Below are 27,915 nucleotides of genomic sequence, written 5' to 3' on the forward strand. Positions count from 1 at the left end.
GTCGTCTGTTGATGCTGCCTGCTCTGACAGCTGCTGCTACTGTCTCCCAGGCAGTATTGCTGGCCCTGCAGCTGGTCCAAAGCGAGGAGCAAGCTTGCCTGCTGCCATGCTTGTGCGTTGACTGGGGTGGGTGGTGAGGAAGTGTTTAAAAGCAGCTCCGCCTTGTTAGTGGCGAGCTGCTGAGATGGGAGTCGGCGGAATCTGACGGCGAGGGAGCCTGTAATGTTGAGAATCTTCTGGGGCCTTATTTTTGGCACTAAGTGCTGTTGAATACGGCCAAGATCTCGCCAACACATGTCGCGAAACACCTCGCCAAACGTGCCCAAAGCCAGACGTTGAAATGTTTCCGTTGAATCGCACTGTACATTTCAAAAGTGCTGCATTGGATGTAAAACACTTTGTACACCCTGAAGTTGTTGATGTCTCCATCTCTTCTCTTGCCTAAGTTAACAAAAATTGCATGGTGCAATTCACATATCCCAGAGTGACTGATGAAAACAGTACCAACAAAAACCTTCTATTTAGATGATTTTACAGAATTTGTGGTTTATGACTGTAAAGAGTCGTTAGAAGACAAGTAACTTTAGTATTCCTATACTTGATAGATGTAATGAGTGCGCCTTAACTTCAAGAATGATTATTGCTACATCTGCTGCTAATAAGTGTTGTTTTTACTTTCAGGAGTACATTCCAGATTTGTACAACCACTTCTTAAACATCAGTCTTGAAGCACACATGTATGCTTCCCAATGGTTTCTCACTCTGTTCACTGCTAAGTTCCCACTCTATATGGTCTTCCATATCATTGACCTGCTGCTCTGTGAGGTAAGTGTATTTATTTTAAAGTGAACATAATTGTACCCTTGGAATATCAAGGTTAATTTAAAAGAATGATTGAAAAGATTGTAAACAATCTCAACTGGGTTCGAGTTCTATATTAAGTTGTTCAAAAGAGATAGCCCTGCTGCCTCATGGCGCCGAGATCCCAGGTTCGAACCCTGCTCTGGGTCACTGCCCGTGTGGAACATAGAACATAACAGCGCAGTACAGGCCCTTCGGTCCTCAATGTTGCGCCGACCTGTGAAACCACTCTAAAAGTTTGCACATTCTCCCTGTGTCTGCGTGGGTTTCGCCCCCACATCCCAAAGATGTGCAGGGTAGGTGAATTGGCCACGCTAAATTGCCCCTTCATTGGAAAAAATGAATTGGGTACTCTAAATTTTTTTTAAAAGCTTAGCACTGCTGCCTCATGGCCCCGAGGACCCGTGTTCGATCCCGGCCCCAGGCCACAGTCTGTGTGGAGTCCGTGTGCCATACGGGGCAGCACGGTAGCACAGTGGTTAGCATAATTGCTTCACAGCTCTACGGTGCCAGGTTTGATTCCTGGCTTGGGCCACTATCTGTGCGGAGTCTGCACGTTCTCCCTGTGTCTGCATAGGTTTCCTCCGGATGCCCTGGTTTCCTCTCACAGTTCAAAGATGTGCGGGTTAGGTGGATTGGCCATGCTAAATTGCCCTTAGTGTCCAAAAAGGTTAAGTGGGGTTACTGGTTTACGGGGATGGGGTGGAGATGTGGGCTTAGGTAGGGTGCTCTTTCCAAGGGCTGGTGCAGACTCGATGGGCCGAATGGAACTGATGTCCTGGGGGGGGGGGGGGGGGGGGTGTTTGCTAGAGCTGTTGGGGAGGGTTTAAACTAATGTGGCAGGGGGGTGGGAACCGATGCAGGAAGTTGGAAGGTAGTAAAACAGGGACAGAAACAAAAGGCAGTAAGGGGGAAAGTGTAAGGCAGAGAAGCCATAGTCAAAAATCAAAAAGGGCGACAGTACAAGGTACAGTGACTGAGGGGAACTCAGTGAATAGGACCAGGAATACTAAAAGGAATAAAACGGAAAGTAAAAACATTAATGGTAAGCGATGTGGCAGGTTGTTACATGAAGATATGGGTTCAACGACAAGGAAAATTAGGAGAAAAGTTGAGAGGAAATATAACTTAGGAGAGGTTACTGATCGAGGTGTTAAGATTCAGAACACAGGTAAAAAAAAAAAAGCCAACATAAGTGTACTTTACCTGAATGCTCGTAGTATTCGGAAGAAGGTAAATAAGTTGATGGCGCAAATCATCGTGAATGACTATGATTTAGTGGCCATTACTGAAACATGGTTAAAGGATGGTCACGACTGGGAGTTAAATATCCGAGGGTATCAAACTATTCGGAAGGACAGAGTGGATGGTAAGGGAGGTGGTGTAGTTCTGTTAAGTAAGGATGACATCCGGGCAATAGTAAGGGATGATATCGGTGCTATGGAGGATAAGGTTGAATCCATTTGGGTGGAAATCAGGAATAGTCAGGAGAAAAAGTCACTGATAGGAGTAGTCTATAGGCCACCAAGTAGTAACATTATGATGGGTCAGGCAATAAACAAAGAAATAACTGATGCATGTAGAAATGGTACAGCAGTTATGGGGGATTTTAATCTACATGTCGATTGGTTTAACCAGGTCGGTCAAGGCAGCCTTGAGGAGGAGTTTATAGAATGTATCCGCGATAGTTTCCTAGAACAGTATGTAATGGAACCTACGAGGGAACACGGTCCTAGATCTGGTCCTGTGTAATGAGACAGGATTGATTCAGGATCTCATAGTTAGGGATCCTCTCGGAAGGAGCGATCACAATATGGTGGAATTTAAAATACAGATGGAGGGTGAGAAGGTAAAATCAAACACTCGTGTTTTGTGCTTAAACAAAGGAGATTACAATGGGATGAGAGAAGAACTAGCTAAGGTAGACTGGGAGCAAAGACTTTATGGTGAAACAGTTGAGGAACAGTGGAGAACCTTCCAAGCGATTTTTCACAGTGCTCAGCAAAGGTTTATACCAACAAAAAGGAAGGACGGTAGAAGGAGGGAAAATCGACCGTGGATATTTCAGGAAATAAGGGAGAGTATCAAATTGAAGGAAAAAGCATACAAAATAGCAAAGATTAGTGGGAGACTAGAGGACTGGGAAATCTTTAGGGGGCAACAGAAAGCTACTAAAAAAGCTATAAAGAAGAGTAAGATAGATTATGAGAGTAAACTTGCTCAGAATATAAAAACAGATAGTAAAAGTTTCTACAAATACATAAAACAAAAAAGAGTGGCTTAGGTAAATATTGGTCCTTTAGAGGATGAGAAGGGAGATTTAATAATGGGAGATGAGGAAATGGCTGAGGAATTGAACAGGTTTTTTGGATCGGTCTTCACAGTGGAAGACACAAATAACATGCCAGTGACTGATGGAAATGGGGCTATGGCCGGCTTCCAGTTGCGGCTATGCGGAGCTAAGTCGCACATTCGGCGGCTCCCGCAAAAGCGGACTTTCGGGCTCTTTTCAGGGCCCCCAACGGCACTTTTATGATGTTTCCCGGTGTGGGAAGGAGTCTACAACAGGTCCCCGTCAGTATATGGCTTCAACTAGGAGCGGGGCGACAATAAAGGTGGTGGTGGACCCGAAGAAGGTGCAAGGGAAGAAGGACAAAATGGCGGCAGGCGGAGACCAGGCAGCGTGGATGCAGTGGGCGGAAGAGCAGCAGGAGGGTATCCAGCACTGCTTCAGAGATTAAAACGGACCTGCTAGAGCCGATGAAGGCGTCTATTGATAAGCTGCTGGAGACACAGACGGCCCAGGGGGTGGGGATCCGCGAGGCTCGACAAAAGATCTCTGACAATGAGGACATGACCTTAGTCCTGGCGGTAAAGGTGGAGGCGCACGAGGCGCTCCACAAGAAATGGCAGGAGCGGTTCGAGGAGATGGAGAATCGGTCGAGGCGGAAGAATCTGTGGATTCTGGGCCTCCTGGAGGGGCTGGAAGGGCCGGACGTGGAGGCCTATGTGGTCACCATGTTGAACTCGCTGATGGGAGCGGGGTCCTTCCAGGGGCCCCTGGAGCTGGAAGGGGCCCATAGAGTGTTGGCGAGGAGGCCCAAGGCTAACGAGCCTCCTCGGGCGGTGCTGGTGAGGTTCCATCGGTTCGTCGATCGGGAGTGTGTGCTCAGGTGGGCCAAGAAGGAGAGGAGCAGCCGGTGGGAGAACGCCAAGGTTCGGATATATCAGGACTGGAGTGCGGAGGTGGCGAAGAGGAGGGCCGGGTACAATCGAGCGAAGGCGGAGCTGCACAGGAAGGGGGTGAAGTTTGGCATGTTGCAGCCGGCGCGACTGTGGGTTACCTACAAGGACCGGCACCATTATTTTGAGTCTCCGGAGGAGGCGTGGGCCTTTGTTCAGGCCGAGAAGTTGGACACAGACTGAGGATCGGGATGGGCGATTGGGGACTGCGGTTGATATGCTATGTTTATTTTCGTTTTGAGGGGGGGGCCTTTGTATTGCTCGGGGTTTCTTATTCTCTGTGTTTTTCTCTTTTGGGTCGGTGAGTGTGGCTGGGGCGGGTTGGGCACTGTTTTGGTTGGGTTGGTCGGGGGTGCTCTTGGAGGTGAGATGGGGCCCTGCAGGGAGGGGGAGGCCCAAGTCAGGGGTGAGGGGACTGGGCCTGTAAAAGGAGCTGCGTCAGAGGTGGCGGGGCCTGGTAGGTGGAAAGCGCGGGCTTTTTCCCGCGCTGAAGACTGGAGGGGCCGGGGCCGGGAAGCGAGGGTTGTTTCCCGCGCTCAGAACGGGAGGGGGAGAGCCTATGGATGTGGATGGGGAGCGGGAGAGGAGGGTGTGCCACACAATGGGAGGAGTCGAGGGAGAGGCGAGAGTGGCCAGGGTCAGCAGGAGTCAGCTGACTTGCGGAAGTGCAATGGGGGGAGTAAATCAGCTAGGATGGGTCCTAGCCACCGGGGGGGGGGGGGGGGGGGGGGGGGAATCGAGTTGCTGCTGCTATGGTCAAGGAGAAGCTGGAGCGAGTGGGGGGTGGTTTGAGGCGAGGGTGTGCCGCTGTGGGGAACGGGCCGGGTGTGGGGTGCGGGCGTGTGGCTGGCCGAGGAGGGGTCATGGCTAGTTGGCGGGGGAGGGGGTTCAGTTTTGGTCACCTTACTTCAGAAAGGACGTACTGGCACTGGAGGGTGTGCAGAGGAGATTCACTAGGTTAATCCCAGAGCTGAAGGGGTTGGATTACGAGGAGAGGTTGAGTAGATTGGGACTGTACTCGTTGGAATTTAGAAGGATATGGGGGGATCTTATAGAAACATATGAAATTATGAAGTAAATAGATAGGATAGATGCGGGCAGGTTGTTTCCACTGGCGGGTGAAAGCAGAACTAGGGGGCATAGCCTCAAAATAAGGGGAAGTAGATTTAGGACTGAGTTTAGGAGGAACTTCTTCACCCAAAGGGTTGTGAATCTATGGAATTCCTTGTCCAGTGAACCTGTAGAGGCTCCTTCATTAAATGTTTTTAAGATAAAGATAGATAGTTTTTTGAAGAATAAAGGGATTAAGGGTTATGGTGTTCAGGCCGGAAAGTGGAGCTGAGTCCACAAAAGATCAGCCATGTTCTTATGTTCTGCACTGTAAATTCTATGATTTCTTTCTTTCGTGTCTGCACTGCAGTTTGTTTTAGAAAGACCCTGGAAGTTCACCCAGAGGAGTGTGATTGATTTAAAATGATGGTTCAATTCGAGGGTGCACTTCATTCGTGTGCCGGAGACCACTTGGCACCATCAAGGTGAAATCGGCTGCTGAGTAGCTGCAGTCATCAGCTCAGTGCAGGTGATTCTCCCAGCCTGCTAGAACTGGTCCTGGCCACACCTTGTGGCTCAAGCAGACTCGATCTTTGCAATTTAGGAAATATATGTTTTATATCCTCTCCTTGTGCCCTATGTCCACTACATCTGTTCCATGGTTCCTGAACACAAGAAGAGAAAGTTGAAAGCAACTACACCGGCAATAGATATTGAAATACAGATTTAAGAACTTGGAGCAGGAGTAAGTCTCGAGCCTGTTCCGACATTCAATTCGATCGTGGCTGATCTCATCTCGACCTCAACTCCACTTTCCGGCCTGTTGTCCATAACCCTTCAACCCATTATTAATTAAAAATTTCTCTACCTCCTACTTAAATTTACTCAATGCCCCGGCATCCACCGCACTCTGGGGTGGTGATTTCCACAGACGCTTTGCAAAAAGTAATTTCACCTCACCTCTGTTTTAAATCTGCTACCCCTTATCCTAAAACTATGACCTTTCGTTCTAGATGGCCCCACTAGAAGCAACATCCACTCCACGTCTGCTTTGTCAATACCTTATATCACCTTATAGAACTCAATTAGTGATCTCTCATTCTTCTAAACTCAAGAGTATCGGCCTAAACTGCTCAATCTCTCTTCATAAGACAGACCCCTCATCTCTGAAATCAATCTAGTGTACCTCCTCTGAACTTGCCTCTAATACAACTGCATCCCTCCTCAAGTAAGGGGACCAAAACTGTACACAGCGCTCCAGGTGCGGTCTCATCAATGCCTTGTACAGTTTCAGCAACACCCCCTTTTATACTCTATTCCTTTAGCTATAAAGGCCAAAATTACATTTGCCTTTCTTATTACCTGCTATACCTGCAATCTAGTTTTCTACAATTCATGCTCGAGGACACCCAAATCCCTCTGCACTAAAGCACTTTAAAGTTTCTCTCCATTTAGATAATAAGTTGCCTTTCCATTTTTCCAACCAAAATGGATATCCTCACACTTACCCACGTTAAACTCCAGCTGCCAAATTTTAGTCCACTTACCTAACCTATCTATTAATACAGTTGGAATATACCAGATTAGTTTGTTGAATCTGGTCAGTGCCTTGCTTCAAGAGCAGAATGTACACATATTTCTTAAATCTTTCAATTCATTTTCATGCCAATTTCCTCTTGAAATTACTAACATTATCAACCTTGGTTGCTTCTTTAACAGTCTGTTCCAAACATTCACTGTCCTTTGTGTAACATAGACTTTGTCCTGCATGGGACCAGAGGAACTATGGGCAGCAAGACACCGGCCCCGACCCATTACAATATCTTTTTCTTCAACCCAGGTGATATCACACTCTTGAATGTCCCTCTTAAATGTACTCCACCGGGTCATCTTTGGCCAGTCCTGTCATCTGATAACATCTGTTTGCGTCCATTCTGCTGCACCTCTGACTGGACGGACATCCAGGAGGCAAAAAAGTGCCCTGCCAGCCTCAGTCATGTCTCCATCAATGTTCTGCAGGCACTTCTGACCAGTCCTCTGTAGCACTTGCTCATTGGTGATACTCATGTGGTTCAGTATGATACAAGAATCTTACTTGGGCAGCGCTGGTGAAAGACCTCCAATTTAAGTAAAACCTTTGCTGGTGCTGTTCTCGTCTATGTCTCACTTTGGTTGCAGTTTGTACTCCTTTGGACATGTAGAGTTGCACTTTCATGGCCGTGTTGGTAGTGCTGAATGCCCAGACCGTGTGGAGCCACTAGAAGATCGATACTGTTTTGCCGATTTTTGTGTCAACTTCGATCTCTGCATTATCCATCCTGGAGATGTTGCTCTCGAGGAGGGAAATGTTCTGTTGTCTAAAGGCAATGGGAAGGTCCTGCTGGGCAAGTTGTCATTGTCTCCGTCTTCTCGCAGCTGATGTGTAGACCAACCTTGGCACCGTTACTCTCGAAGACTGGTGGTGATGTCTTGGAGTAGGTACAATTTCTCAGCCAGCAAAATCCTGGTCCATCAACCAGTGTTGTCGCCACAGGTTGCCAAAGCCTGCACCCACCATCACCTCCCTCATAATGAAATCAATAGCGAAGAGGATAAGAAATGAAGGGAGTATGCAGGCTTGCCGTAAGCCTCTAATGATGTTGAAGGAGACTGTGGTTCCAGTACTGGTCTTAAGACCATAAGATATAGGAGCAGATTTAGGCCACTCGGCCCATCGAGTCTGCTCCGCCATTCAATCATGGCTGATATTTTCTCATCCCTATCTCCTGCCTTCTCCCCATAACCCCTAATCCCCAATGCAGCAGTTAGACTTGCACTATAAGCTACTCCTCAGTAAGCTTTCCTTTTTCTCATATTGGCTTTCCTGAGTGGTCAAAAGAGTGGAATAAAATTTATATACATAATTTTGAAATTAGATTTTTAAAAGGCAGTTATATTCAGCTATGTTTTCCCGCCCTTTGGAAGTGGTAATCCGGTGCTACCAGAGAAACCTAATTTAAAAGAAAGCATGGAAGGACAGGCTCAGTGCTGATAGAGAAAACAAAATAGTTTGCATTGAGTACGGAAATTGTTACTATCACAAACGAACGAGGATCAAATTTGGTTGTCAAAAAGTAACGTTTGCCCAAAGGGTAATCAGGAAAACGGAGACGAAAGACAGGCTGAGAATTAATGGTGATGACTTATATACTATACTTGCTTTGTTATGCAACCATTTTCCTCAATCAAAATACCTTCAGCATTCAAAATGCTCTTCGTGAAAATATGTTATATACAGTGCCCCCTTAATGCAAAACCAAAAATGCTCGCAGGCGGAGACTTAGTACAATCGCATATTGAGATACAAGGAATGAAAAATACCAATTGGATGTTTCCCTATTTGGGAGCTGTGCCGACATAGCATATCTTTCCCTGAAGTACAGCAAGAAAAGAGCATTAAGGAACATTATGGAAATCGTTCCTCATCGAACTACTATTTAATCATGAAAATAGTTGTACTTAGCCACACGGTGGTGCTGTTTAGGACAACCAGCCTAGAATGATCAGAAATGCTACTGAAACACAGGTCTTTGCATGCTTATTAGTGTTTTGATCACAGATAATGTTTTTTAAAAATATGTTTATTAAGATTTTTTAACAACACAATTTTTTCCCCTTACAAACAATAACCCCCCCCCCCCCCCGTAACAAAATAACACTAAATCGCCCTGAGCAAGATATATACATGACAAAATGGTATATTTACATAGCTTTATACACTGGCTTTCGCCCGCACGTGCCAGTTTCCCCCGCCCTCCATGTTATCTCCCGCTCATCCATCCCCTCAAACAATCTCTCGTTCCCCCCTCTCCCCCCCCCCGGTTGCTGCTGCTGCTGACCGGCCTTCTTCTAACGCTCCGCGGGATAGTCTAGGAACGGTTGCCACCGCCTGTAGAACCCCTGCGCAGACCCTCTCAAGGCAAACTTAATCCTCTCTAGCTTAATGAACCCGGCCATGTCGTTTATCCAGGCCTCCAGGCTAGGGGGCTTCGACTCCTTCCACGATAGCAAGATCCTTCGCCGGGCTACTAGGGACGCAAAGGCCAGAATTCCGGTCTCTTTCGCCTCCTGCACTCCCGGCTCATCGACTACCCCGAATATTGCTAGCCCCCAGCTTGGCTTATCCGGGACTTTCACCACCTGAGATATTGCTCCCGCCACTCCTCTCCAGAACCCCTCCAGAGCCGGGCATGACCAAAACATATGGACATGGTTCGCCGGACTCCCTGAACACCTTCCACATCTGTCCTCTGCCCCAAAGAACCTACTCAACCTTGCCCCCATCAAGTGCGCTCTGTGGACCATCTTAAATTATATCAGGCTGAGCCTGGCACACGAGGAGGAGGAATTAACCCTACCTAGGGCATCCGCCCACAGATCTTCCTCAATCTCCTCCCCCAGCCCCTCCTCCCATTTACCCTTCAACTCTTCTACCAGCTCTTCCCCCTCTTCTTTCAACTCCTGGTGTATTTCCGACACCTTGCCCTCCCCGACCCATACACCCGAGATCACCCTATCTTGAATTTCTTGTGCCGGGAGCAACGGGAATTCCCTCACCTATCGCCTCACAAAAGCCCTCACCTGCATATATCGAAAGGCATTTCCCAGTGGTAACTCAAACTTCTCCTCCAGTGTCCCTAGGCTCGCAAATGTCCCGTCAATGAACAGGTCCCCTATTCTTCTAATCCCCGCCCAATGCCAGCCCTGGAACCCCCCGTCCATCTTCCCCGGGACAAACCGGTGGTTACCCCTGATCGGGGACCACACCGAGGCTCCCACTGCACCCCTGTGCCGTCTCCACTAGCCCCAGATCCTTAACGTTGCCGCCACCACCGGGCTCGTGGTATGCTTTGATGGCGAGAACAGCAGCGGTGCCGTCACCAACGCCCCCAGGCTCGTTCCTTTACAGGACGCCATCTCCGTCCTCTTCCATGCCGCCCCCTCTCCCTCCATAACCGACTTGCGGATCATCGCCACATTTGCTGCCCAGTAGTAGCTCCCTAGGTTTGGCAGCGCCAGCCCTCCTCGGTCCCTACTGCGTTCCAGGAACCCTCTCCTTACCCTTGGGGTCTTATTCGCCCACACAAATCCCATAATACTCCTACCTACTCTCTTGAAAAAGCCCTTGGTGATCACGATGGCAAGGCACTGAAACACAAACAAAAACCTCAGAAGGACCACCATTTTGACCGACTGCACTCTACCTGCCATCGAAAGCGGCAACATGTCCCATCTTTTGAAGTCCACCTCCATTTGGTTCACCAACCTCGTCAGATTCAATTTGTATAGTGCCCCCCAACTCCTGGCTATCTGGATCCCCAGATACCGAAAACTCCCCGTCGCCCTCAGCGGTAGGTCCCCTATCCCTCTTTCTTGGTCCCCTGCCTGTAATACAAAAAGCTTACTCTTCCCTACATTGAGCTTATAGCCCGAGAACTCCCCAAACTCCCTCAGAGTCTGCATGACCTCCACCATCCCCTCCATTGGGTCCGCCACGTACAGCAGCAGATCATCCGCGTATAGCGACACCCGATGCTCTTCTCCCCCGCGGACCACCTCCCTCCATTTATTAGACTCCCTCAGTGCTATGGCCAAGGGTTCGATCGCCAATGCAAACAACAGGGGGGACAGGGGGCACCCCTGCCTCGTTCCTCGGTACAGCTGAAAGTACTCCGACCTCCGCCGGTTCGTCACCACACTCGCCACCGGGGCACTGTAAAGGAGCTTAACCCAGCTAATAAACCCTCCCCCGAACCCAAACCTACGCAACACCTCCCAGAGGTACTCCCACTCTACTCGGTCAAAGGCCTTTTCCACGTCCATAGCTGCCACTATCTCCGCCTCTCCCTCCTCCGACGTCATCATTATCACGTTTAAGAGCCGCCGCACGTTAGTGTTTAATTGCCTGCCCTTTACAAATCCCGTCTGGTCCTCATGTATCGCCCCCGGTACACAGTCCTCAATCCTCGTGGCCAGCACTTTTGCCAATAACTTACCGTCCACATTGAGGAGCGAAATCGGCCTGTACGATCCACATTGCAGTGGGTCTTTGTCTCGCTTCAGAATCAAGGAAATTGTCGCCTCCAACATTGTCAGGGGCAGGGTCCCCTCCTCTCTTGCCTCGTTAAAGGTCCTCACGCGTAGCGGGGCCAGTAGGTCCACAAACTTTCTATAGAACTCCACCGGGAACCCGTCCGGCCCCGGGGCCTTCCCCGCCTGCATACTCCCCAGACCCAGCTCCTCCAACCCGATTGGTGCCCCCAAACCAGCCGCGTCTTGCTCCTCCACCCTCGGGAACCGCAGTTGGTCTACGAGTCGTCTCATCCCCTCTTTCCCCCCCCTGGGGGCTGGGATCTGTACAGCTCTTCATAGAAGGCCTTGAATACCTTGTTTATTTTCGTTGCACTCTGAACCGTGGCTCCCCCTCCATCTTTGATTCCCCCTATTTCTCTTGCTGCCGTCCTCTTACGGATCTGGTGTGCCAGCATCCGACTGGCCTTTTCCCCGTACTCGTAGGTCGCCCCCTGCGCCTTCCTCCACTGTGCCTCCGCCTTCCCCGTTGTCAACAGGTCAAACTCCGTCTGGAGCCATCGCCTTTCCCCAAGTAATCTATCCTCCGGGGCCTCTGCATATCTCCTATCCACTCGCAAAATCTCCCCCACTAACCTCTCCCTTTCCATGCCCTCTGTCTTCTCCCTATGAGCCCTGATGGAGATTAGCTCTCCCCTGATCACCACCCTCAGCGCCTCCCATACCACCCCCACTCGCACCTCCCCGTTGTCGTTGGCCTCCAAGTACCTTTCGATACACCCCCTCACCTTCCCACACACCACCTCATCTGCCAGCAGTTCCACGTCCAGCCGCCACAGTGGGCATTGGTCCCTCTCCTCTCCCAGCCCCATTTCCACCCAGTGCGGGGCATGGTCCAAAACGGCTATGGCCGAATACTCCGTCCCCTCCACCCTCGGAATGAGCGCCCTGCCCAGAACAAAGAAATCTATCCGGGAGTAGGCCTTGTGCACGTGGAAAAAGAAAGAAAATTCCCTGGCCTGCGGTCTTGCAAACCTCCATGGGTCAACTCCCCCCATCTGATCCATAAACCCCCTGAGCACCTTGGCCGCCGCCGGCCTCTTTCCCGTCCTTGATCTGGAGCGGTCCAGTGCTGGATCCAGCACTGTATTGAAGTCCCCTCCCATTATCAGTCCTCCTACCTCCAGGACCAGAATGCGCCCCAACATGCGCTTCATGAATCCAGCATCATCCCAGTTCAGGGCGTATACATTTACCAACACCACCCTCGTCCCTTGCAACCTACCACTCACTATCACATATCTCCCTCCATTATCCACTACGATAGTCTTGGCCTCAAATGACACATGCTTTCCCACCAGAATTGCCACCCCTCTATTTTTCGCGTACAGTCCCGAGTGAAATACCTGTCCTACCCATCAGCTCCTGTCGCGGCCTCGTCTCTCTCCCCCAGCCCATATAACATTCGCTGCGCGTGATTGACCCCCTATATACAGCAACCATCATACTTCAACCCTCAAACACCCCCCACCCTCACAAGCCCTCAATTAGAGTCCAACTTTTCAGTTAGTATAAAGGTCCACGCCTCTTGGGCATTTCAAAGTAGTGGTGATGGCCATTATGTGTAACCCACAGTCGCGCTGGCTGCAACATTCCAAATGTCACTCCTTTCCGATGCAGCACCGCTTTGGCCCGGTTGAAACCTGCTCTCCGCTTAGCGACCTCCGTGCTCCAGTCCGGGTATATTCTGATCTCTGCTGCTCCGCTCCTTCTTGGCCCATTTCAGGACCCTCTCTCTGTCCGTAAACTGGTGAAATCTCACCACCATCGCCCTTGGCGGTTCATTTGCCTTGGGCTTCCTCGCCAGCACTCGGTGCGCCCCTTCCAGCTCCAGCAATCTCGGGGGGCCTCCGCGCCCATCAGCGCCCCGATCATTGTGCCCGCATATGCCGTGGCGTCAGCCCGCTCCACTCCTTCTGGGAGACCCAGGATCCTCAGATTATTCCTCCTCGACCTGTTCTCCAGGTCTTCGAGTCTTCGCGCCCACGTCTTGTGTAGCGCCTCGTGCCGATCCACTTTCACCGCCAGGCCCAAGAGCTCGTCCTCATTCTCACTCACTTTGTCCTGGATCTCCTGGATCTTCACCTCGTGGGCTTTCTGGGTTGCCCCCAGTCCTTCAATTATTGCCAACATAGGCGCCACCATCTCCTTACGCAGCTCCTCGAAGCAGCACTTGATGAATTCCTGCATCTCCTCTTTGTCCCCGACCGCCGCCATTTTGCTTGTTTTCCCTCTCTTCCGCTGCTCCAGTGCCACTTTTTTGGCCGTTGCGCTGCGGGTCCGGTCTCCCCTCTTCCCCACGGGTTGGCTGTGAAAAAAGTTCAGTTGGGGCTCTTCTATCGAGCCCGAAAGTCCATGTTCGCGGGAGCTGCCGAATCGTGCGGCTTAGCTCCGCATAGCCGCAACCAGAAGTCCAGATAATGTTTAAATAGTGAAGTTCTGTTTGGCATTTTTAACTTTTGTCAAACAGACCCTGCTTCTCGGCAATAAATATTTTTAAAATTCTAGGTATCTGAAATTCCAGCTGAAGTGTGATTTCAATGAAGAAGCAGTCACCCTTTACAGGGTTCAGCTCAAAAGTAAACAAGGCCAAAGATTTAGCTATCCAGGAAGCTATTAAGTAAAAGAAAATTGAAAACCAGTCTTTAAGGATTGTACTACTATTTAAAATCTTCCCCATTAATTTATGCCTGCTGTGCTTTTATACATCAGCTAGTTGTGTACTCCTTCCAGTTCACTTGTCTTTTCCAAGAAGTTCACAACCCCCCTGGTTTTATGATACAAGAGAAAGATTTAATTTGACCACCAGAGATTTTGTGCATACTCCTAAGCATGCAGGATTTTAGCAGAGATCCACTGCCAGTAAGAGACTTTGCTTTTGAGTAATGAATTGAACTGGGCTAATAATTTGTTTTTTTATCAATTTATTGTTACGCAACGGACATATTAGGAACTTGGGACCAGAAATGAAACCCAAGATGTAGCAGGCAATTTAGGGTTAAACCGACTGAGAGGGGTAAAACAAAAAAACTGCTAGCATGGAGTCAGAGGGATATGCCCACACCTGGCCGGGTTACATTATCCCAGTCAGTCTTAAACTTGTTAGTGGGAATACACAGGATGCCCCAGATCCATTATCCTTCTGGACACCCCTGTCTGGCCAGCTATTAGCCCATTACAGAGTCTGATAGCTTCTTTGTCCATCAATGAGAGGTTAGTTGCATGACTCTGTCTTTTGTTTGAATGAGAGTAGGCAATCACACAGTCAAGATAACGATGATAGGTTCAAGTCTGCAAACGCTAGAATAGAACCGTTGTTTGAGGGGCTGGGTGGAGCTTAGAGAGGGAGAAAAAAAGAATGCTGTTTTGAACAGGGACAGGAGAAGACTTTGGAAATCGACCGAGAGAGGTCAGGAAAGTTGCCACTGAGGCAAGCTTTGGAAAAGCGTTCAGAACAAATTTCCCTAACAGAAGTATTGCCTTTGCCTGTCTGTATAAGTGGAACGAGAGCTACATATTTATTTAAAGTGCTGTTTAATGGAAACTAGTGTGGTACGGTTATGAAATTGGTGTAATCTGTTATTGTTAGAGTTGACGTTTAAATTTTGTTTTCTTTTGTTTTAATAGTTTGTTTTATAAAATAACCATGCCCTATTTCTTACAGAAATTTTAGAATTATACAGTGCAGAAGGAGGCCATTCAGACCATCAGGTCTGCACCGGCTCTTGGAAAGAGCACCCTACTTAAGCCCAGGCCTCCACCCTGTCCTTGTAACCCAGTAACCCTACTGAGGGGCAATTTAGCATGGCCAATCCACCTAACGTGCACATCTTTGAACTGTAGGAGGAAACCGGAGCACCCAGAGAGAAACCCACGCAGACACAGGGAGAAAGTGCAAACTCCGCACAATCACCAGAGGCTGGAATTAAACCCGGTTTCCTGGAGCTGTAAGGCAGCAGTGCTAACCATTTGCCACCGTGCCGCCCTCCTGGAACTCCTATCACTCCTGGAATGAATCAATCTTTCCGCACCGTCTTAAAACTTAAATGGCTCTGGTCCAGTCTCTTTGCCACTGTTGTGAGCTGACCAGGCATCCGTAACATCATATTGAATGGGATCTTTTGGTCTGAACATGTTACATATCATTTGTACTGGTAATACAACTACAGCTTGTCTTAACAACCAGTGCAAATTTCCTTGGAGCCACCTGTTTTAAATATCATGTTGGTGCTGATGCAGGTGGATTCTAATATAACTGGGACATCCTGAATGTGTTAAAAGCACAACAAAGTGGGAAGTCATTCCATTCATAGAAACTGTAGCTGGACCTGCTACTGAATTCCCATTGTCCCAATGTTGACTGCCGCCTTATTCGCTGTTGGTGTCCCCTCCTATCCATTCTAATGAGTAGCCACTAATCCCATTCCAGCCATCCAAAATTAATTGTATGCAGGGCATGCAGAAAAAAATCCAAATCTTGGGACTGCGGAGGTTTAATTCTGCAGTGTAACCAGGGCAATGGAGAAGGATGGCAATGCAATTCTTCTAGCAACAATACTAGCATTTAAATGTGGGGCTTGAGGATTTTAAATTTGAGGGATTGTGAGGCAGCATAGGTCAGCAAGTATGAATGACCAACTGTACAGACAGCACAGCTGTAAATTCAATACGTTCCACTTTAATAACATTTATAAAGCGATGTAAAGTATCTACTGTACTTTTACAACAGAAATTGTTCAACATAGTCAATTTTTCTTTCCTCCATTTATTTCTTTTGTGAAGATTCCTAATTCTTTGTTGTTCCCCCTTCATTAGCTTGCCTCGGTAGTTGTTATTCATGTGTGAGCTTTCTGTTTTGGCAGCTATTTAACCACAGGAAAGTTCATAACTGAGCCTTATCTACGCCACATGTCTACCCGTGTGTGTGCACTTTCTTTTTTTAATATTAATTTAGAGTACCCAGTTCTTTTTTTCCAATCAAGGGGAAATTTAATGTGGCCAATCCACCTATCCTGCATATCTTTGGGTTGTGGGGATGAGACCCATGCAGACACGGGGAGTATGCGCAAACTCCACACGGACAGGGATCGGACCCGGGTCCTTGCCGCCACGAGGCAGCAGTGCTAACCACCGTGCCGCCGTGTGCACACTTTCAACGGGAATTGCTGAGCAGTGATCAAAAATCAGAAACTTGATCATGGTGCTGCAGCTTTGCCTGATCAGAATAATTCACTGCAATTGGGTATACAAATAATAAAGAGAAGTAGAGTTAACAATTTGGAAACGGATTGGGAAGTGCCAGTAGCCTTGTTACTTTTAAAAGACTTGGATCTTACAACTTCCCAAGGTGCCCCCAAAGTGCTTCATAACAAGTGAATCGCATTAGAAATTATTTTGTAGACAAACAATGTGGCAAGGCAATTTGTAAAAAAAAAATACTGTGCAATGTTGAGATGCATGGCAAGCACAGTGGATCAATTGAATCTTTGCTGAGACTTTGGAATGTACTGGTCAGGCCACACTTGAAACTGTGCTTCAGAGGGAACATTAATGCATTGTATAATGTAAAAGCAAAGGGGTTACATGAATGATGACAACTTTAAAGAGAATAAGCTGTGATGAAAGATTAGAAAGTAAACTGAAATAATCATTTTTAGATTTTTGCAATTGGATTAGCAAAATTCAAATTACAGTTGGTCACTCTACGTTGACATAGCAGAAATAGAATGAACCTCAGTTGGCAAAATAATATTATCTCTCTTGTCTTTCATTTTCATATTAAGATAATTAAGCTACAACTTAAATTATTTTTTTTTAGAAAATAGTTTGTATGCAAATACTCACCTGGATATCAACCATCTTTATAAAATCTAGGGTGTTCGGATCAGGAATTTTATGTAGGAATGGTCCATGTTTTCAAGTAAAACACAGATTCCCCACCCTCGCAAAACAAAATAACTTACTTCTTTCCAACTCAAATTTCTTTATTTTACTTTAAAAATTGTGCAGCCAGTGTGCAAGTCCTTCCAGTAAACAAAGGAGATCACGCATTTTGTACATTTTAATTACCAAAATAGTTTAAAGAACATTTTTGTTTTAATAATCTAGACTGCTCCTTTGCAGTTGTTTTTCCTCAGGAATAACATGGCCAAAGATGGCAATTGTGTGTGTTGTAATAAACTATGTTAATCACGTCTTGTATGGCAGTCAACAAAAGTCCTTTTCACAGAAAAGCTTAGGGTCTGAGAAATGCATTTTAACAGACTAGTAATGCATCAATGTTTGAACACGCTGACTATTGGAAGCCCTGGCCTCCACTCATGACGCTATATCTGTTTGGATTTAACAAGTATTGTTGTCTGTAATATTGAAAATGCCAATCTGTGAATTAAGCAATGCAAATGGAAATACTGTTGAACTTAAGGCCGTCTTCTCAAAATTGTTGCTATAGTTCCACTTTGGCTGAGCACAGTGGACCATTGTGCTGTTCTGTTCCCACCAGATAGTCAGTCTTTCAGCATCAAAAATAAAATGCATTTTCTTTTACATAGATATGACAGGTCATTTATACTTTATTAAGCTAGTATGTCTGCTATATTTTGATCTGAGCATTTAAAATTAAATCAAAAGTTAACAAAAATTTATTTTTTCCTGAAATGGTTTACATAAATATATAGTTGGTGCAAAATTAATTTGTAAAAGTTCAGAATTGTTTTCTTGCAAATGCTTACCTAAACTTTTGTAACTTTTTTAAGGGCATAAGTGTTATCTTCAATGTTGCACTTGCTTTACTGAAGGTAAGCGCAGAACTTCTCTTGTTTATTCACAATGTGGTTTAAATGATGTTTATGGTTGTCATTGCTTATCTCCACCAAAAGTGGAACATTGTTTATCTTAATTTGTAAATATTTCAAATGGCAATTTATTAACATGTAAAAGTTAATTTGGATCTGAACCATCATTAATAATCTCAGCATTAATCTCTGTATAGGTCATCACTAATATTATTGTGATGACTTTGAATTAAGCTAAATGAAAGAGTTGCATCTCCTCTGAACGAGCAGGATTGCAAATTGAGCACTTCATATTGTAATCTAGATTTGCTGTTTCACTCGAGGACAGTTTGGGAATAATTCAGTTTGTTATTTCTGTTACATTATTTTTAAAATACTACTTATAATTTATGCACAAAACGGGGTAATGTTGATGGTGTTTCCCACCAGAAAAGGCTGTTTTACATTCTTTCAGTATAATCATGCTCAGTGTTTCAACTCAACTGACGTGAGGGTGGCCTGACTTAATGAAAGAACCTGATTAGAATGAGTAGCAGCGATCTGGGCTATGTATTGGCAGAATCTTTTCTAACTGTGCACAGGAAGCCTTAAATTGCCAAGATTTTACTGAATGCTGTTTGTCAATTCCACAGACCTTGTTCAGATAGCACCAAAATCTGTTAACATTTCTTCTGCAGACCTCAAAAGACGATCTTCTGTTAACAGACTTTGAAGGGGCCTTAAAGTTTTTCCGTGTTCAGCTTCCTAAAAGATATCGCTCCGAGGAAAATGCCAAAAAGCTGATGGAGCTGGCTTGCAGTATGAAGGTAATCAAATAGACATTTAATAGCTGCTAGTGTTCAGAAAACATAAAAGGCTAGGAATTAACTTATATGATGAACCAGACGAACACTGAATTATTCTGGCAAAACGTGATGTAAATATGAATTTTATAAGTTAGAGCTGGATTACATTTTGGAAAAACGAGTACTTTGTGGATTTTTTAAAATCTGCTTTATTTAGGATTACAGATTGGATATGATTTCTTTAACAGAGGTCAATCCTATTGTGGTTATTTATTTATTTTAGCACTGATGGATATGCTAGTCTAATTGTAAATCAGTCGTTCTCTGTAGGTTTTGAACATAAGGGAAAGCAATTTTATTCTAAAGAGTTAGGTCCAGGATATCCTTTGTTTTTCTTACTGATTTAAAAATAGTTCCAGTGTATTCAGAAGTTTTTTTTAATAGCTTGTTTCAACACCCTCACATCTGACCCATCCCTTCCCTTAGGATTGACATGAGAATAAAGTCCAATTTGTGCTGATGGTCTGACCATATCATGTGCAGCTTACCCAGGACTGGGTGCCAGTGATCCATTTGAATGTGGGAGCCTGTCACAATGCGTCTGTGCACTTTCTGCACACATGCAGAGGGTCCCAACTCCCAGCTAACTTCACTTTCTCCCTGTGTGACGCTGCTAGAATAAAAATCTGGATCAGTGTCTAACAGATCGCAGATTGGAGATTTAACCTACCCCAAGTAACAGACAGAACCATCAAGCAAACTGCCGGTAACTTAGTTATAAAATACGTATGCTACAAATAATAACATTTTTAAAGGGGTGCTCACTGATGAGGTCAACTTCAGGTAAATAACACTTTTGTCTCATCGTGTTACTACCGAAAAATGAATTTACCGCTGTTTAATTTGAAGATTGAATTTCATTTCTTAATATCCATATGTACAGATCAGTCAGAAAAAACTTAAGAAATACGAAAAGGAATACTTGGTAATGCGGGAACAACAGGCTCAACAGGAAGATCCTGTTGAAAGGTTTGAGGTACGATACAATCAACGGTATCCACAACCAACTACCTGATATCCATGTTTGAATATATAAATTGTCACTGAATGGATTATTATTTCAAATCCTTCTGCTAATTTTGCTTTCTATTAGTCTGTTTACAAAGATAATGTTTTGGTGCCAGTCCACCTGCTGGAAAAACACCTAATTTATATTGCAAGAAGGTTATCTCTACAGCAGCAAGGTTGATTTTTTTTTTGAATGCAGATACTTTTATTGGATGCTGCTGCAATCCATGGAGATTTCTCATACAATCCCGACAGTGCAGAAGGAGGCCATTCAGCCTATTGAGTGTGCACCAACCCTCTGAAAGAACGTGCTGCCTAAATCCACTCCCACCCCAGCCCTATCCCCGTAACCCTGTTACCTCACCTAACCTGCATGCCTTTGGACGCTAAGGGAAAATTTGCATGGCCAGTTCACCTGACCGGCACATCTTTGAACTATGGGAGGAAACTGGAGCACCCGGAGGAAACCCACGCAGACACTGGGAGAACTCGCAAACTCCACACTGTCACCCAAGGCTGGAATCGAACTCAGGACCCTTGCGCTGTGAGGCAGCAGCGCTAACCACTGTGCTGTGGAAAGATCCACACTAGTCAACAATAATGAGATCACCTTCTTGGCCTATATACAGGAGATGGAGCAATTAAGCCACTTGCTGCAAATTATGTCTTTTGCCTGCCACTGACAGGCTGAGCATCAATGCTGCCACGGAAGCCATGCATTGAATGCATTTCCTGTGCTGATCTCTTTCTCCAAGATCAGTAGCAGTGCTTTATTTAAGTTTATCACCAGTTTTAAAAATATAATGGGGACAAATAGAAAATGTTACTTGTGCTGGAATTTAAAGCACTTCTGAATTCAGAACAGTAAAAATGTTTCTTACCAGAGTGACTTTGAAGTGCACAGTTCCAGAGGTTAGTTGTGTCCAAATTCTAGGAATTGCCAGGCCTTGACCATGTAAAACAGAATATTAATCACCTAACAGCCTGGTTTAAAACCTGTTATTACTGGGGGGTTTTACATTGAACTTTATTGATCTGGCAAATGTCATTAGATCAAAGGTCAGAAATTGTATTCCAGAGGCTATTCACAGAATTGTTATGGTGAACAAGGAGACCATTTGGCTCATCATGTATACACTAGCACTCCAGATGAGCATTATGACTTAATGCCATTCTCCTGCCTTTTCCCTGTAACCCTGCATATTTCTATTCAAATAATTATCTAATGTCCTCTTAAATGCCTCAAACCTGTCTCCACCACGTTTCCAGACCCGAACCACTCGCTGTGTGAAAAAGTTTTTTCTCGAATCTCATTCGCTTCTTTTGGAAATCACTTTAAATCTGTGCCTTCTCATTCACGAAAATTTGACAAGCGGGAACAGTATCTCCCTTTCTACTCTTTCCAGCCCCCTCATGATTCTGAACATCTCTATTAAATCTCCTCTTGGCCTTCTCCTCTCCAAGGAGAACAGTCCAAACTTTTTCAATCTATCTTCATAACTGTAGTTTCACATCCCTAGAACCTCTCCTGCACCCTGTCCAATGCGTTCAGATCCTTCCTCTAGTGTGGCACCCAGAACTGTACATAATACTCCAGCTGTGGGCAGCTCGGTGGCGCAGTGGGTTAGCCCTGTTGGCTCACGGCGCCGAGGTCCCAGGTTCGATCCCGGCTCTGGGTCACTGTCGTGTGGAGTTTGCACATTCTCCCCGTGTCTGCATGGGTTTCGCCCCCACAACCCAAAGATATGCAGGCTAGGTGGATTGCCAACCCTAAATTGCCCCTTAATTGGAAAAAATGAATTGGGCACTCTAAAAAAAAATTTTAAATAATAATTCTCCAGCTGTGATCTGACTAGTATCCTATGCAAGTTCAGCATAACTTCCTTGCTTTTGTACTCTATGCCCCAATAATAAAGCCGAGAATACCATATGTTTTATTAACTGCACTCCCCACTTGTCGTGCCACCTTTAATAACTTCTGCACATATATTCCCATGTGCTTCTGCTCCTGTGCACACTTTAGAGTGGTACCGCTTATTTGATACTGTCTCTCAATGCTCTTCCTACCAAAGTGAATCGCCTCATACTCCTCTGTATTGAACTTCATCTGCCACCTATCTGCCCACTCCGCCAACTTGTCTATGACCATTTGAGGTTCTACACTGTCCACCTCACAGTTTATTGTGCAATTACTGCACAAATTTAGGAGGTAATGGATGTAACTTTCACACTTCTCTTACTTGGAACTCTTGCTATTGACACCATGAAGGAGTGAATAATAACTGCTAAAGTTCTGAAGTATTTTGTGCAGAACAACATGTTTGTCCTTTCAGATGGAATATTCTGAGTTTTGACTTATTTACGGGACTTGATAAAATATCAAGTTAGGATACAGTATATTCATGGATGAGTGATGCCTGATGGAGATTTAACAATGCAGTTTGGGTTACGAGTTAATGTCAGTTCACAGAAGTATATTGTTAGTCTACAGATTTATAGGTTATTTTCACCTCATAATTGAACTGTCTGCTTTTCCCCAGCGTGAGAACAGACGTCTACAGGAGGGTAATATGAGGTTGGAACAGGAAAACGATGACCTTGCACACGAACTGGTTACGAGCAAAATCGCACTCAGGAAAGACTTGGATAATGTAAGTGTAAATTCTGCAGCCTTTTAGACTGAACTGAAGACTGTAGTTACTGTTCTCTTGTCCAAAAATATTCTGTTTGATTCACTAGTAACTGGAAACTGAATATATTCTTCAGAAGTTAAATCTCATGAACAAATATCCTTGTAACTGAGAATTTACAATTCATCCTGATAGGTTACAGAGAACACGGTACCTCTAATTCTGCGTTTCAAATAACAAAACTTGTACATGTTAAAAGAGCAGGAAATTTATAATTTTCTTTGAACTTGCTGTATATACAATGCCCCCAATCTGCAGCCATGGAAGCTTCCACAGGATTTTACCTTTCCCTGTTGATTGTATTGGGTCTAAATGAATGAAAGTCTGAGTCTTAATCCTGTCAATTTACCCTGGTTATCTAATCCCCATACAGTTCACAGCTGTTGCTGAGATGGGCAAGATGTGATGTGCATTTTGATTGTCAAACCTATGATCAAATGCTTTTTCTAGATGCGAAGATTCCAATTTAATAAGTGATACACAAGGTGCGAGAGACCCCAGCTGTAAATCAATGGAGTGTAGGAGGAGGTTGATATCATCTGACACACTGATTACCTCAGAAAATAAGTGTAATGCACAGGCATTAACCATTCTGCACCCTTTGCAGATGCAAAGTGAATTCAGTCTCTTGAATGCCTGTGTTTTAAGCACTGAATATTTAAAGTGTTAGCATGCTGATAGGTTATAGCTTTCCTAATATGGCGATTGGGGAAGAGTTAAATTCTACCCGTTTAAATTTAGAACAACGTATATCCTAGTTCAGGCAGGTGTTGAGTATAATACCATCTGGTTAGTGTATTAGTGAGCTCCCCAACAGTTTGTTCTGGAAACTTTAAACATTTCTTTGAGGAAAGGAAACTGGGTTTGACCATTTTTTTTAAAATGCTGATGTTCTGATTGCGATTCTAGGGAATTCATTGTTGTAAATAACGCCGGCACTTTAAAGAAAAAGCCACCAACTAGTTCACAGACCAGCTCACTTAATTGCTTTCACTTAGCTGGCTGAGGTAATTGGATGTTAAGTAACAGGTATTTATGTACCAGCTGAGCAGCACATGGGACATTCCGAAAATCGGAGCAGTTAACCAGTTTTGCACAGTTCAAAAAGCCTGCTTTTCTTTTCTCCTTTTTAAAAAAAATGCAACTTGGTATTATTCCTCCACAGAAACATATTTTAGATTGAGAAGATGTTGTAAAAAATGTTTATTGTATTGAGATGTTCCCAAACCCTGGAGCTGAAGCTGCGTATTTGTGCTGCAGCATTTGATGTAGAAATTGACCTTGAGGTGTCACAGGATTCTCAGGGTCGGAGTTAAACATAGCTGTTGCAAGTCAAATTTGTAACGCACATCAATATTCTCACTATCCGCAGTATTTGCACTTGCCCCACTAACTTTAGAATTTTCTGCACGTCTGCAGTGGTGCAAGTCAAAGTTGACCCCAACAATACAACTTGTACTAATAGAGCTATCTCTTCCAGCCAAATTGGGGCCCCCAGCCCTTCTACCCGCTCTCTGTCCACCGTTGGGAAATTCAGCCCTTCCAAGAAGCGCCTCATCCCTTCCGGCCCCGTAGGGGGTTCCGACCTGTACAGCCAGGTTCCCCTCACCGTCCTTTACTTTCCCTATCTCCCTAGCTGCCTCCCTCTTCCTATGTTGCTGTGCAAGCATTCTGCTGGCCTTCTCCCAATGTTTATAAATCGCCCCCCTCGCCTTTCTCGGCTGCTCCACCGCCCTCCCTGTGGTCAGCAAGCTAAACTCCGCCTGCAACCTCCGCCATTCCCTCAGGAGCCCTACCTCTGGGGTCTCCGCATACCTCCTATCGATCTGTAATATCCCCTTTACCAGTCTGTCCCTCTCTGCCCTGTCAACCTTCTCCCTATGAGTCCGGATCGAGATCAGCTCCCCCCTTACCACCGCCTTCAGTGCTTCCCAAACCACCGCTGCCGAAGGTTCCCCCGTGTCATTGACCTGCAGGTAGTTCTGAATGCATTTCCTTAGCCGCTCGCACACCCCTTCATCTACCAAAAGTCCCACATCTAACCTCCAGTGCGGACGCTGATTACTGTCTTTACTGACCTGCAGGTAAACCCAGTGCGGTTCATACCCCATGTCCACAACCCCAGCCAGAAAGACCCTGCTCAAAATAAAGAAATCAATCCGGGAGTACACTTTATGCACGTGTGAGTAGAAGGAGAACTCCTTCGTCCTCAGCTGCCCAAATCTCCATGGATTCGCCCCCCCATCAGCTCCATGAACCCTCTTCGTTCCTTTGCCATTGCTGGCAGCCTGTCCGTTTTCGAGCTTGATGGCCTAAGCCCGGGACCATAACTATTGAGGTCCCCTCCCATGACCAACCTGTGCGAGTCCAGGTCCGGTATCATCCCCAGCATCCTCTTTATAAACTCCACATCATCCCAATTTGGTGCAAATGCATTCACTAATACCACCTGCTCCCCCTCCAGTTTCCCACTGACCATAATATACCGACCTCCCATGTTCGAGACTATTCTACCCACCTCAAACACCACCCGCTTATTGATCAGGATCGCGACCCCTCTAGTCTTTGAATCTAGTCCCGAATGAAACACCTGGCTGACCCAGCCTTTCCTCAGTCTAACCTGGTCCATTACCTTAAGGTGCATCTCCTGCAACATTACCACATCCGTCTTCAATCCCCTAAGATGCGCGAACACACGTGCCCTTTTGACCGACCCATTTAACCCTCGAACATTCCAGGTGATCAGCCTAGTTGGGAGGCTCATTGCCCCCCCCCCCCCCCCCCCCTCCGCCGATCGGCCATCCCCTTTATTAGGCCCGCCACCAGCCCGTGATCCGCACCTCCACCAGTCCATCCCCAAGCAGTCCCCAACCTCCTCTCTGTCCCTCAGCCCAAGTCCCTCCCTTGCCAGCAGAACATTCACCCCTCCCCTCCAGCAACAACACCCTGTAACCCAATCCCTTTCCTAAACCAAACATATGCACCCCCTCCACTGCGCTTCCGAGAGCTAGCTCACCCAGCTAGCTTGGTGGCCCCCGTCCCTGGCGCCAGATAGTCTCCCACCTATTGATCCCTCCCCACCTCGTGCAAACAAACTCCAACATCAAACAATGCCCAACCGAAGAACACCAAGATCGAAACTAACACACCTCCATCCCCCAACAGTGCAAATGAAAACCTAAACTCACCCAGCTCTACTGCTGGTTCTAAGCAAAACGAGAAACATTTTACAAAAACGGAGAAACAAAACAGAGAAAATAGAAACACGAATGTTGCAGCCAAGTTCAAAAGTTCTCAGTCCTTCGTCAGCCCTTTCTTTCTTGCAAAGTCCAACGCGTCCTCAGGCGACTCAAAGTAAAAGTGCTGATCCTCATGCGTGACCCAGAGACTGGCTGGGTATAACAGTCCAAACTTCACCTTTTTCTTGAAAAGGATCGTCCTGATCTGATTGAAGCCTGCTCTCCTCCTGGCCACCTCCACGCTCAGGTCTTGGTAAACCCGCAGGATGCTATTGTCCCACTTACAGATCCGTGTCTGCTTCGCCCACTGCAGAATACGCTCCTTATCCGAGAACCTGTGGAATCTCACCACCATAGCCCTCGGGGGGTGGGGGGGGTCTCCCATTCGCAGCTTCTTCGCAAGTGCTCTGTGAGCCCTATCCACCTCCAAGGGCAGGGAGAATGCCCCATCCCAGCATGCCTGCGACGTATGCCCCAGCGTCCGTTCCTTCGGACCCCTCCTGACAATTCTTATGTTCTGCAGGCGGGACCTATTCTCTAGGTCCTCCACCTTCTCCAGAAGCTTCTTTTGCTGGTCCTTCAGCAACCCCGCCTCCAGCTCCACCGCGGTCTAATGCTCCTCCTGCTCAGCCAACGCCTTCTCCACCTTCTGGATCGCCCAATCCTGGGCGTCCAATCTGAGCTCCAGCCACTCAATCAATGCTTTTATCGGGTCCAAGCAGTCCCATTTCTGCGTAGCAAAGCCCTCCTGAATGACTTGCATCAGCTGCTCCATAGACTGCTGGGTCGACAAGCCAGAGGTTCGCCTCTCCGCCATGCTGTCTCCTGTTGCAACTACAGCCCAAGTCATCTCTGTCTTCTTATTTCTGCCCTTAAGAACACTTCTAGTCCTTTTCTCCATGCACCGAAGTGGGAATTCAGTAGAGAATTGCCACTGACATCCGTTCTACAATTCAAGTCCGTTAAAAGATCGGGGAAAAGGTCCAAAAGTCCGACCAGAGCGGGAGCCACCAAATGTACGACTTACTCCTACATAGCCACCACCGGATGTCCTTATTTCTGTAATCTTAAAGTCAAAGCGGACAATTAAAGGCTGGACAGAGTATCAAGATAAAAAAGCCAATTTATTCTCTATGACAGATAAACGTTTATCTCCCATGCTGGAGTGAGAGCAGTGCCTTCAGTTATTCCAATCTGTCAGCTCCAATATCTGTTGCACCAATTGGATGTTAATCAGGATAATTCAAAAAGGGTAAACAGGATGATTCAAAATCTTTCCAATAAGGAAAGATTAAATAGACTAGGCCTTTATTCTGTGGAGTTTATAAGAATGAGAGGTGATTTTATTCAAGCATACAAAATTCATACAGGGCTTGATAGGGAAGAAGTGGAGGGATCTTGTACAAGGGGAGGTCACTATTAGAGTAAGGGGAGCCCATTTAGGACTCTGATGAGGAGGAATTTCTTCACTCAAGACGGTGATGAATCTTAGGAGTTCTCTACTCCAGAGGGCTGTGGTGCTGTGGTCTACTCAGCTGTTAAGCGTATTCATGACTGAGATTGATAGAATTCAACATATTTGAAACATCAAAGGATAGTGCAGGAAAATGATGTTGAAGTGGAAGATCACTCATGACCTCATTGAATGGCGGAGCAGGCTCGACCGGCTGAATAGCCAACTTTTCCTATTTCATCTGTTCTTTTTTTTTTTAATTGGGTAGAACACCCAATTATTTTGTTTTTCCAATTAAGGGGCAATTTAGCGTGGCCAATTCACCTAATCTGCACATCTTTGGTTTGTGGGAGTGAAACCCACGCAGACATGGGGAGAATGTGCAAACTCCACACGGACAGTGACCCAGGGTCGGGATTCGAACCCGGGTCCTCAGCGCCGCACTCCCAGTGCTAATCACCGCGCCACCTGCCGCCCTTTCATCTGTTCTTATGTTAACAATTAAAAGAAAATCGTCGAAGAGATCCATGGGTTACCTCTTTCAAAAAGCCAGCATAAACATGATGTGCCAAATAGCCCCCTTTGTGAAATCCTAAGTCCCTG

The 27,915-nt window shown here is 46.2% G+C and overlaps 1 protein-coding gene across 5 annotated transcripts in view; it reads left to right on the plus strand.

Annotated features, from left to right (window-relative positions):
• Positions 1 to 27,915, plus strand: part of rabgap1 (RAB GTPase activating protein 1) — a 286,948-nt gene that overhangs the window by 229,749 nt on the left and 29,284 nt on the right. For all 5 annotated transcript variants that reach the window (XM_072488399.1, XM_072488395.1, XM_072488396.1 and 2 more), the window contains 5 exons: positions 682 to 825; positions 18,039 to 18,080; positions 18,755 to 18,883; positions 19,806 to 19,898; positions 22,471 to 22,581. In XM_072488399.1, the coding sequence (XP_072344500.1) occupies positions 682 to 825; positions 18,039 to 18,080; positions 18,755 to 18,883; positions 19,806 to 19,898; positions 22,471 to 22,581 (519 nt within the window). The remainder of the gene's footprint in view (positions 1 to 681; positions 826 to 18,038; positions 18,081 to 18,754; positions 18,884 to 19,805; positions 19,899 to 22,470; positions 22,582 to 27,915) is intronic.

This window comes from Scyliorhinus torazame, chromosome 22 (genome assembly GCF_047496885.1).
Source record: "Scyliorhinus torazame isolate Kashiwa2021f chromosome 22, sScyTor2.1, whole genome shotgun sequence".
Classification (NCBI taxonomy): Eukaryota; Metazoa; Chordata; class Chondrichthyes; order Carcharhiniformes; family Scyliorhinidae; genus Scyliorhinus; species Scyliorhinus torazame.